Source organism: Nyctibius grandis, chromosome 4 (assembly GCF_013368605.1).
Source record: "Nyctibius grandis isolate bNycGra1 chromosome 4, bNycGra1.pri, whole genome shotgun sequence".
Taxonomy (NCBI): domain Eukaryota; kingdom Metazoa; phylum Chordata; class Aves; order Nyctibiiformes; family Nyctibiidae; genus Nyctibius; species Nyctibius grandis.
In genome coordinates, this window is record NC_090661.1 from 61135211 (window position 1) to 61147852 (window position 12642).

A 12642-nucleotide genomic window follows, 5' to 3' on the forward strand; every position below is an offset into this window, starting at 1 on the left:
CTAGGTATTTTATCATTCTTGTAAAGAACATCATGAAATTATTCATCTGTAAAAAGTTAACTATTACCTACTTTAAACCTGCTTTTCCTACTTCAAAAAAGGAATGAGAAAGGCATCATCACAAGTTCTGACAGGCTTTTGTTAATGACGCATTTTATTCAGCTTGGGAGAGAACACTGTCAAGTGTAGTCTGGGAAGTAACAGCAAACTGGAAACCTCTACGTGGGAAACGTTTTTCTAGTTTTATGTTATTTACTTCATGTAGAGGTACAGTGACAATGTGATAAGGATTATTACAATAAAAACGATTTGCTCTGAGTAGGCAGTAAACTGCTACAAATCTTCATGTGTGTTTTAGAAGCTGCTGAACCTACTACAATAAGAAGACTCGCTTCTTTAACTTTATATCAAAGCCTGAACATCCAAAGCCAAGCTTAGGACTCTAGCAACGAGGCACAGTACAAATAGGCAGTGAAAGGTTCACCTGTTGTAGATAGACAAGGTCCTGTGATCCCTTTGAAACTGAAGTTAGACAGCCAAATACCTTGGAGACCTGGACTTCTCAGAGAAAAGGTGAGAGTAGCTGAAGAACTACACCGTTTGAAAATTTATTTTCAATTTGTTGATAACTTCAAATAAATGGGCTGGTGCATGTAACATATATCATTCCATCTATATGAGGGCTGTGATACAGAAATGAACACTGAAAAGAGGGAATGGAAGAATAAATAGCTATACATTCAGAGGATGATGAATAAAGCAATTTGATTAAAAGCTTATTTTGCTTAATTTATTTCTGTAACAAAAATAGTTTTTTAGAAGATTTTCTAAGTTCAGCTGCAATTAATTGCTTTCCTTTCTTTTTGAACAGGTGTCAAACAAAAAATCAAACAGCACTCCTCCCCCAGCACAACTATCTAAAATCAAAGTACCAGCACCACAGACAGTACTGAAGAAGGAAAAGCGACAGAGTTCTTCAAGGTTTAATGTTAGCAATAACAGGGAGCTTCAAAAACTGCCAGCTTTGAAAGGTATGTCTTTCTAAATTAGAATGACTCTTGTGAGGGATCTTGGGCATGAGAGAGAGAAGCATCTCAGCTATCATACTTCTTATATCTGGACAGCATACATTATAGATCAAGTATACACATGTGCAAACTTGCACTTACTTGCATGCTCAAACACACCTTTTTTTTTTTTCCTTCATTCCTTATATGAGAACTTCCAGCGTGTTGTATAGGAAATACCTAAGTTTTTTCAACCCAGAAGTGTCTATGTGAAAGTATATTCACTTATCTCACATAAAAGCAGAATATTTTGGCTCTCTATGCAAAATACCAGTCATCTGTCCTCAGTGCAGCATGCTCAAACCCTGCTTTTTTTGTGCTGAAATATCTCTTGGCATTGTGAGAAGACCTGGTCTATCGCTATTTATTGGCGTGGTTTTCCTGAGCATGGGTCAAGCGTAGTGGTATCTTTTTAATGAGTACAGTTTTTCCTTTGTCAATTTTAAAGCTTTTGTGATCTTTGAGAATTATATTTACATCCATCTGTAATGAAAAGACGATGACAATTGATGTGTCTTCTCTTACTAACATGGCTTTTATCATCTTTGTTTTAGCTGCTGTCTGTTGTGTAGATACGTGTTTGCGTAGTGTGCTTATGGTAGCTTGTAGTAGTGTTAGGATAGAATTTTCCAGATGTGGTCAGATGTACTGATCTGTTGTTTATGAGCAACTGATTTGCTCTGAAGGTTTATTTAAAAAAACAAATAAGCTGTTCTGAAGTGTGATGTGTACTGCTTTCCAGTGTTCAAAGTTGGCAGTGAAAGCCTAATAGATTGCTGAGATGTTGAGTAGTACTGTTGTAGGCAATGTGAAAATGTCAAGGGATAAGACTTGGCAATGCCAAAGGTTGCTTTGCTTGGCAATGCCAAGCCTTTTCAAGGCTCGTTGACTGGCATAACTTTTTGTTCAAAGACTCAGCTGCAAAGAAAAACCTTTGTTAACTTGGTCTAGAACCTCCATTTTGTCCTATTTTCAGTAGTATGTTTCTGGTAGTGCCTGGGACTGTCAGCTCAGGAAGACTAGAACTGAGCATTCAATTAGAAGCAGAGTGGACAGTGAGCTGGAAATGAGAAAAATCAGTGCAGATGGGAGAGGAGGAAAGTAATCACAGAATCAACCAGGTTGGAAGAGACCTCAGGGATCATCGAGTCCAACCGCTGCCCCTACACCACCCTGTCAACTAGACAGTGAGTGGGGTGAAGTTTTAGATCTGTTTCCACCTTGGATCTATTGCAGTTTAAACTAGTACGCCAATGAAGGGCAGAAGAGTGCCTGCTTGGACTTGAGGGGGGAGAAAGTAAGTCTTAGAAACTGTATACAGTGTGTTCTGAGTGTTCTACTGTTTTTGACGCAACGTACCTAGATGTGAAGAAATGGTAGAAGTGTTGTTGTGCATATGCATTATATTTGCCTTTCAGTCTGCAATTACTCCCTCCAATCTCAAGTGAAAAGAAAGAAAAGATCTTGAGCTTCTCTCTGGTGGGTGTCTGATGCTGTATGTGTGTCCCCAGGCTGTTGAGGATCAAACTTTGTTAGTGAACACTGGTGCAATTGCTGAACTAGTGATGGGTAGTAATTACTACCTTTACTAATAAAGCTATGTCCAGTCTCATAGATCACAGCAGGTGCCTGTATATTTGCTGTGCTCACTACACGTGCTCAATGATGACTTAATTCCCACCTATTAGGGTTGCTGAGAATGCTGTTGGCTGGTCACCCTGTTCTTGTAATGTATACATAGATACATGACTTGCTGTGTGTTCAGTGGGTCAAATGAAGCTGGGAAACTCTCTTTGGACAGCTGTGTGTTGTTTAATGTCTGTGTCTGGAGAGGAGTTAAAGCAAACTGGCAGGCTGTAATTTAAAGGACTGAGATGATTAAGGTGGGTTTGACTTTTATGAAGTGCTGGGAAGAATGTGCCATTCCTTCAGGTTAGCTGCGTTTACCCAGCTTCTAGCTTTCAAACTCCAGTTACCCATAATGGGTGGCTGTATTTCTATGGCTATAATATCTGGGAAACCTTTCTTCTATGTGTAGTAGACCAAAAGATGTGTATTTTCTTCATAAATGTTGGGTTGACTACTGTGCGGTGTGATGTACTTTACATGAGATTGTATTTTAAACACAGCATATATAATGGGTTGCCTTTGCATGCTTGAAGATCTGTATTAGATCCATGAAAGCTCCTAACTGGTAAGCTCTAAATGGCCTATGGTATTGCTGAGATAACCACCTTGCTTCTGTGCCATAGGGCTGGAGTTGAGGTCAGCAGATCACTTGAAATAGTGGGAAGGAAAGGCGGAGCTGCCAAAGTGGATTTTCATCAAGGTTTCTTATTTAGGAAATACTTTGCCTTTTAATGTGAAATATTCTCAATTTTTGCTCTTCAGGCATGCTGCGAACTTTCTCTTGGGTATTGCACAAAAGTGCTGATGATAGGCTTCCGGAAATACCAGCCTATTTGCCCTGGTGACTGGTATTAGTGTGGTATGATTTATGTTCATTGGAGCAGCTTATGATTAATGTTGTACACCCTCAGTTTATTCAGGAAATGGAGGAGCAGGATAGCTCAGATAATGCAAAATGAAAAGGAAATAAATTATGACTTAAGAGGCTCTAAGAATAGAGATGAACATAGAAAAGAGAAGTCTGTGACGTAATTGGTTTGTGGAGCACTGAGATCCGTGTATTAGCAAAGCTACAAGCCCGCGAAGCTCCCTGCAGCACAGTGCAGTGGAACCTGATTTAGTCTGGGTAGAATAGATGGCTTGTCTGCCCACAGATAACCCAGAAGTATGTCTGGAGAAGTGCCTTCAGAACCGTGTCAAATGTCTTGAAAAGATCTTACCTATTTTCACAAAAAAAAAAAGAAAAATTCTGTGCCAAAAACCGTGTTATGTTAATTTCTGCTTGTCTGGTTCTCCTTGTTAGCTAACATTTGTAGTACAGGTACTTCAGTTACAGAAAATTGGCTTTTGTTTTCAGTTGTTTATTGGGAAAAAATTACTTATTGGCCTTAAAGGCATGTTCTGTTTTATTATGATTTGAGAACTTGCAGATCAATGCTTTGGTTATATCAAATATAAATGGCAAAGGGTGTTTCAGCCTTCAGAAACTTACCGGTTTCTTTATTTTTGCTTTCTTAAGAAAACAGTTTGTAACTTAGGATATATTGAAATTACTTACAAATTTAAGAATGCGTTCTGTATGAGATAAACAGCGTAAGTGTTCAATATGCATATTTAATAAATATATTTAAGAAGTACCATATCCAAGCTTGTATGTACCTGACCAGTGATGCACTGAAGTAGTTTGTTTTCTTTGCTAGTTCTCACTTCAACTTTATGCAAGAAGCTTGAATTCACTGTTACGTTATGGATAATTTTTTCATGGTTAATTAGCAAATAATTCCACAGTGTCTGTGATGTAGTTTGTTGTGTGCTGGCATTCGTTTCTGGTGATGTTGATGGGTCATCTTCACTTTAGTTCTTCATTCTAGGTTACCTCTGTGAACTTCTGACAATTAAATACATTGTATACTGGAAAAAGCTCTAGAGCGTGAATATGTTATGTATATGTGCTCTCATTTAGCTGTGTTTGTTCAGTTTTGAGAGGAAACTTTTGAGAGTGTCTTGATATGTTAGGAATTGTGTGCTTGTTGCTTGAGCGCTTGACAGCTGCAATAATACATTTTCACTTCCAATCTCAGGGAGTTAGTATCCAAAGACCATCACACAGATCAAATGTCTAAAATGTTAAACAAAAAAATGACCTGGGTTTAATGCTGAGGGAAAGGAAGGATATCTTTTCTTTTTTTTTCTTCTTTTTTTAATGAGGTAATTGCATTTACTTTTGTATCTAGCTGCCTTTTTTTTTTTCCACTTCTCATAAATGCATATTCAGAAAACTTTACCAAACATTTGTAGATTCTATAAGCTTAGTTTGCTATCTAAACCACTAGGAGATCAGACTTAATGTTTTCTGAATTTTCTCTGGAATGTTTTTTGCAACCGTTTGGGTTTTTGTTTTGGTTTGGGTTTTAAATTTTTTTAAAAAATTCTATTTTTCCTCTGATTTTACTGAGAATATAGTTGTCCCTTACCAAATGAGAGTAGTGTGTGAGTGTCAGCATCTGCAGGACTGAGGTTGCTGCTGTGATGGACTCACTGAGTAATTGACCAAGATCAAAAGAAACAAACAAAAACAAAAAACACACACAACAAAACAAAACAGAACAGCCAGCAGTGTGGCATTTCATAACTGGTTAACTGGCAACCTAAATGTTAATGTGTTTCACGTATATTCAACACTTAATACAGAAAAGTAAAATTTAAGTTTAACGGTTCAAAATGTGCGTGTTATTAAAAATGAGAACTTATATTGTAAGAATTTATCATTTTAGTAATACTTCCATTACAAGTTGACAGGATTTTCCCCATGGTACAGTCTTGCTAATTATGTATTTCTAAGACGCTCCCTTTCCCATTATGTACATTTAGCTTATATGCTACAGTGGGTGTTTAACAGCAAAAACAGGTGAGTGTACTTGTATTTGCATACATTATTTTGCAAGGATGTGCTGATTTTAGTAAACTGTGTAAATATGCAGTGTTTAGAGAGAACTGTTGTACAAAGGGGTGAGATTTTTAAGGGTGTGGTCTGAATCCCTACAGTCCATAAGAGAATATTGCAGTGAGAATTCTTAAATATGATATTAAGATGCCCTGACTGGGATAAAAGGTTTTATACATTGTCAAATACAATCGTGTCACAAATCTAGCTTTAACCTGCAAGTAATATTCATTAAAAGATTATGTTCTCTGTCAGTCCTAGAATAACAAATTTGAAAAAATAAAAAAAAGTCAGTGCTCCTCAATATTCTGAAGTGTTGCAATGAACATGTGTTAGTCATGCATATGTAAATTTAGGCATGATTCAAAAATATGCTTTTTTGTAGCATTTCTGTATATGTTTTTTAAAGCTGAATAGAAATCCTTTTATAGCCTTATAGAGGACTCCTGTGATGCTAGTGTCATGGGTTTGTTCATGGGTTTGGGCTTGGGTTTTTTATTTTCTTTTTTAGATAGAAGTGAACACTGTTTTATGTAATCTTAAAGACTGCAATTGCAATTCAGCTTTTATTTTCAAATACAGTTCCTAATTTAAGTACAGAATTACTGTTTGTCTCTTGGAGTTGGATTTTTGATCTCGAAAATGTGGATACAATATTCTTATAAAGGCATATATCGAGGTAGGAAGAAATGAGCTACATGGACAGATGTGGACATCTAGACTAACTTCTAGTGCTGAGAAGTGTAGAATGTGGAATACTGTGCTGTTTGCTTAATGTAGGATAACTGCATGTCATACGATTAAACAGATTCTGGTATTTTGTTATTGAAGATCTTGCTGTTCGTGTTGATCAGCCCTGGTTTTGACTTTCTGGTGGAGATGTCTGTTTCTGACTTAGTACTTTTAATGTTGAAATCATGCTGTTGAAATCATGTTTGGAAAAAAAAAAAAAAAAGAAATAATGAACATGACAGGTCATAAGGGTGCCATTTTTCTGAGCACATTTCATGCAGAGTGCATGGTTTCTTTTTTTTTTTCAAGCAGAGACTTTAGAGCTATGCCAAATTCTGAGTCTGTTCTGTGCAAGAGGAGAACGTCAGGGTGGTGTCTCAACTTGTCTGCCTGTGATACAGGACTCTGATAGGGAGGCAAGCGTTATTAAAGCTTTCCTAATGTTTTTAAATCATAAATGGCTGTCTAGGAGGTAGCTCTGTTTTCATCGTCTGTACAATATTAAAGTGTGATGAATCATGATTGCAGAAGCAGCAACTCCAGTTTAAGATTCTGATACTTAAAAAAAACAATTGGACCAAATTTTCATTGACAAAACTGTTGTAACCATGAGGAGGGAGGAAAAAAGCGAGAATTTCTCAAGAGGCCAGAGATGGAAGGTTGTGTGTTTCTTTCAACTGTAGAGTACAGATAAGTAAGCAAAACTGATATCAAGATAAATTAAAATACAAATAAAGTATTGTTCTCTGTGCTGCAGAGGAATTCAACCATATATGTTGGTAATTTCCACAAACTCATATCAGGGTAAGTTCAGACTCAAGCAGAGTGTGTTACCTGTTCATTTAAAACTACCGTCTATTTTCGTGATACAAAAGAGACTGACTGGATATATGCGATATAATTGAATTTATGGGAATTGTAGCAATAGTGGACTGTTTTGGGGTTTTGAGGAGCACTTTTCTATAAGCTGTTGAGACTGGAGATCTCAATGTTTAATGTCACTTTCATCACAGAATCCTTCTCCTACCAGTTGTAAATCGGTGGAGTACTTTGGCCTTTCCAGTTTAATCACGCTTCTTGTGTGCGTGGCAATTAAGGAATTTAGTCCAGCTGCAAACTGGTAGCATCACTGTTTAGCTAAAAGTATTTTATGCAAAATAAGGTGGTAGGTTAAACAAGATAATGCTGCTATAAAAGATAATTTGCCCTAAGATGTAATGCATTTAAAAGGCAAAACACTGAGGCAAACCAAATTAATTCTCATGCAAAACATCAACACATACAATTTTGTGAAACAGATTATACTCTTCTCCCTCATACATGAACTACATTGGACTAGTTCAGTATGCTAAGTGCTATCCTGCTGGTGCTGGCCGCATTCGTGCTTTTATAGCATTTCTGGCAGCCCAACGTTGTATTGAATTTATTGAAACAAAAAGTCCGTATCGGAAAATACTGCAGAAGCTTGCTCTTTCCCACATCAGTATGGTTAGGTGTCAGTGAGTGTATGTATTGTATCATGTGAAAGAACTGTGGAGACTTTCTTTGCCATGTTGATTTAGTAACTTTGTTTCTGAACTTTGATCTTTACAACATTATCATAGTGTTGCATAAACAGACTTTCCTGTGTTTAATTTTCTTCCAGCTGTTTAGAAGAATGATTAAAACGTGTGTGGTAAGCATATACATTTCTTAAAGCAAAACCTGGCAATTGTTTCATGTTCATACAGGAAAATATGATCGATCAAATGAGTAAATATTTTAATATTTAATGATGATCAAATCATTAATAGTAATGTTTAGCAATTATCCAGTCTGAATTACTTTGTAACATTTTAAAGATTAAGGAACATGAAAGTTAGTGAGTGAATAACTACCAAAAAGGTTACAGAGAAAAATACTTTGCTTGAGTGTGTGAATTTTTTTTCTTTAGCTGGCTTTACATGAAATCATAGGCTTGGATTAATGAGCTGTTTTTCATTTCAACTGCCCTATCAAACACCTACTCATTAGTCAGCAGCTGAAAGTGTTAGAAGAATGCTCTACATCTGTCACTGGCAGCGTTTCCTACCAAACTTGTTTCCACTGAGGCTTGGATAGAATCCATGAAAATAGGATTTTAAATGTGGTATTGTCTTATTTTCTAGATTCTAACCTGTCTCTTCAGAGTTTAGATATTTCTTAAAATGTCTTTTATTATGCCTTTATTGACAAAAAAACCACCATTTTGTTCCATTGCACAGGTCTTCATTATAATCAGACGTAAACATTTTTGCTGCTACAGTAAACTTCTCCCTTCATAAGACCTCTACTGATCAAACATTGAATGCAGTATTTACTCATGTAAATATAAGTTAGTGTTTGCTGGATAACTAGCATGCTCTCAAGTTTTTACTCTTAAATGTAATTTTTTATGCTTCATTTCTTGAAAATGACATGTGTGACCTATGTAATAAGGCCCCAGACAGGAGTGAGTTTGGTGGTATATATGTTAGCTTTTATACTGGGCTTGGTTAAATAGTGTGCCAATACTTGAAACGAGCTTCTGCAATCTCCTCTGGGCAATGTATTTTAAGAATAGCATCTGATACAAAAACATATTTCTTTTAAGGTAACTAATGGGTTTTTTGTGTTGTACAGCTTTCTGAGCTCAACAGATATCTACTGATTTCTCCCCCCACCCCCCACTTACAAAACCTTTTGAGTATACAATATTGGCAGAAGGAAAACTTGGCACTGTTGAGTCTGTGTGCTACAGTGACCATGCAAATATTAGGAAATCCGGATAGAGACAAATCCAGTCACAGGCAGATGTTTGCCAATTCCACTTTTAATCAGTTTCTCCTGTACTAGAAGGAGTAAATATTACCAGTTTCTCAATGTGGAAGGTAGAGTACTGTCTTTTGCCATGCTTCAGTCTTAGGAATTCTTTAAGGAAGCCAAATGATAGTCCATATCTGTTTCATTTATCCAGGTAAGGCTTTTTTTCTTATCTGAGCATTTCTTTTGATAGCTAGGTATTAACATGGTGTTTACCACCTCTGTTTCCCTGAAGAATTTCCTCTTGGCTGTCCTTTGGAATTGAGTCAGAACCTTGTAGGAAAAGTCCGGTATCCTTCCTATTGCTGTGGTTTCTCCTCCAAAACGTGTAGTATGCAGTGCTTTTCTTCCCCTAAAACGAAGTTATTGTCCTTGAGTAACTCATTGTTCAGGGCTGTGAAGAGACACTTATTTTCTATAGCCTGACATCCTTTGTGAGAATGGTAGGTTTTGCTTAAGCTATAATTGGAGGGGAAAAAAGTAAATTACATTGGTCTTACCAGTATGTTTGCCGATGGTACCAAACTGAGTGGGGAAGTGGATACTTCCGAAGGGAGAGCCACTCTGCAGGAAGACCTGGATAGGCTGGAAGAGTGGGCTAATAAGAACCTTATGAAGTTCAGCAAGGACAAATGTAAGGTCTTGCGCCTGGGAAAACATAATCCAGGAGTGCAGCACAGGCTGGGATCTACCTGGCTGGGGAGCAGCTCTTTGGAAAGGGACCTGGGGGTCCTGGTGGACAAGCAGCTCAATACGAGTGAACAGTGTGTTGCAGCGGCAAAGAAAGCCAACAGGATGCTGGGTTGCATCTACAAGGGTATTACCAGCAGAGACAAAGAAGTCATTGTCCCACTTACTCAGCACTTGCCAGGCCACACCTGGAATACTGTGTTCGGTTTTGGTCCCCACTATACAAAAAAGATGTGGACAGGCTGGAGAGGGTCCAGAGAAGGGCCACAAAGATGATCAAAGGAGTGGGAAGCCTCCATATGAGGAAAGGCTGAGAGAACTCGGTTTGTTCAGCCTTAAGGAAAGAAGGCTTAGGGGAGACCTTATCACCATGTTCCGGTATTTAAAGGGTGGCTACAAAGAAGATGAGACTCCCTTTTTACTAGGAGTCACATGGAAAAGATAAGGGGTAATGGGTACGAGTTACTGCTGGGATGATTCCAATTAGACACAAGAGGAAAATCTTTCACAATGAGAACGATCAGCCATTGGGAAGCGGTGGATTCCCCAGCATTGGACACTTAAGATTTGGCTGGACAGATTGCTGGGCCATCTTGTCTCGACTGTGCCTTTGCCAAGAAAGGTTGGACCAGATGATCCCTGAGGTCCCTTCCAACCTGGAATTCTATGATTCAGTAAAAGCAAGTCATGTTTATTCCCATCCCTTTTTCTGCATGGCTGGCTGGTGAACCAGATAATGGAATCAACATGGCTCAAACTAACCCTTTTCTTTCTCATTTTAACTCTACTCAATTTGCTAATCTGGTTCAACCATGCAGCTGCACAAGCTCTTGTACAGTGACTTCAGATGGTTGCACACATGTGCCTCAAAAGAGGTGGGATTGCAGCAGTAGCTCATATAGACTTAGCTCAGCTTAGGCTGCCTTGGAACACAGTCTAAGTTAACAGAAAAACAACCTAACAATAAAGTAAGTGGCTTTCTGTTGGATTAGTGGACTAAACCAACTCAGCTGTGGGTCTGATGACCACTGAAGCAGATGAGAGCAAAATAAAGCAGAGGGGAATGGAGGAAGGGGACTGAAGCAGCCTGCAACCAGGCTGGCGTAGGGGGCTGAGGAATAGCAACTATAGCAGTTGTGGACTTAGGCCTTTAGTTCAAACTAAACAACCCCCTCCTCCCCCAATCCAAAAATGAAAACTCATATAGTCTGAGAGGTAACCAACTTTATCCAAGGTGTCTTCATGTAAACAGAAGTTCATCCAATTTTAATTATCTTATATGTTGTTGATTCTGTCACTATCAGTTAGAAGGGTAGCTAGTTCAGAATGGAAATAGAGGCAACCTTTGGGCAGATGAATTTGTTGTTGGGCAGGGGCGCAGGGTTGGTTGTTTTTTAAATCACAATGCAAATGGAGCATTTGTTTTGAAAGAAATACTACATAGCCTCGCAGTGTAAAGAGAATTCACCAGCTATAGTGCTGGATCGTAAATGTAACACATTTAATTATATCCTGAGAACTTTATAGGCTTTTCCTTCATTCCCATCATCAGGAAGTTAGAAGTGATGAGCAGGGTTCAGAGGAAACCTGTAATAGCTACAGTTTTGCTATAGTGTCATTATGTTTTTTCATTCATTTAATTCTAAAAATGGGTAGCTGAAGTTAATAAGGTTTTTGATTCTCTTGCAACAGAAGTGTCTTCATATATTTGTTCAAGTAACCTCTTCCTCCTCTCATTGATACTCATTAGCTCCATTCCACTTGCACTAATATTCTTTCCCTTCCCATTAGTAAATCAATTCCTAACTCAATTTTCTTTGCAATTTTTTCCCAAATGAAGTTGCTCAAAATAATTCAACTTCAGTAAATATTTTCCTTTGATAGCAAATCAAATATTTTAAAGCCAAAACAAAGGGCCTTAAACCTTCTAGGCAGAATGTACCTCTCAGTTGTGTATGACTGGTGAGAAGACACCAGATTTTGTTAATGAGCAAAAGGTCTTGTAGAGATTGAAGTTTAATTCCACTAGTGTCCTGTCAGAAGCACACTAGAAATGTACTGAATTATGGCTGTTACCAGTTTCATGGTAGTTTACTAAGTACTGGCCTCAGATGTAACAGTCCTGCAAAGAGGAGGAAGAAATGTGAACAGGGTATGCGTGTCTTGCAAGATAAAACTTACATCTTAGTGTTCTGCCAATACTACTGCTAGCGCTGCAAATGTCACATTTACTCTCTTTGGTGAAGAACAATGTAGGAGGGCTGGCTCTTAAACCATTACCTGAAATTTGCTAATGAACCTCCACTATTCAAGCCATGCTTATGTATAAAATAGGAAATGGTGCTGTAACTAAAGTAACATTCCCTCTTTGCTCTGTTGTGTTCCAGTACAGCAGTTGTGTGCCGTTGTACCAGCAGTATTCATATCCATTTTAGTCTTTGCAGGGAGTTTCGAAGAGACTGAAGCAGCAGTTGACCATTAAAGCAAAGACACGAGTAGAGAGGAGGAGAGATAGAGCAGCTGCCTCTGAAAGATGTGGTTACCAGATGAACTGGAATTTTAAACCTAAATTTTGCTGCTTCATACTGTGGCTTATCACTATAGAACAGTCTAATTGTACTTTAGATGGGGAAAAGAAACAGAATTTGGTTACAAAATTCTGAATACGAAAGTATTGCAAAAAACGGAGTTTTTCTTCAGTTTTCTTCTTCATCCATCAAGATCTTGTAGAAAACTTTGTTTGAGGTCAGTCCTGTTTTT

At 37.9% G+C, this 12642-nt stretch overlaps 1 protein-coding gene across 2 annotated transcripts in view; it reads left to right on the top strand.

Annotated features, from left to right (window-relative positions):
* The window catches only part of PPP2R5C (protein phosphatase 2 regulatory subunit B'gamma), an 88053-nt gene that overhangs the window by 18022 nt on the left and 57389 nt on the right, over positions 1-12642 (top strand). For both annotated transcript variants that reach the window (XM_068398566.1, XM_068398567.1), the window contains exon 3: positions 872-1031. In XM_068398566.1, coding sequence (XP_068254667.1) covers positions 872-1031 — 160 coding nt within the window. The remainder of the gene's footprint in view (positions 1-871; positions 1032-12642) is intronic.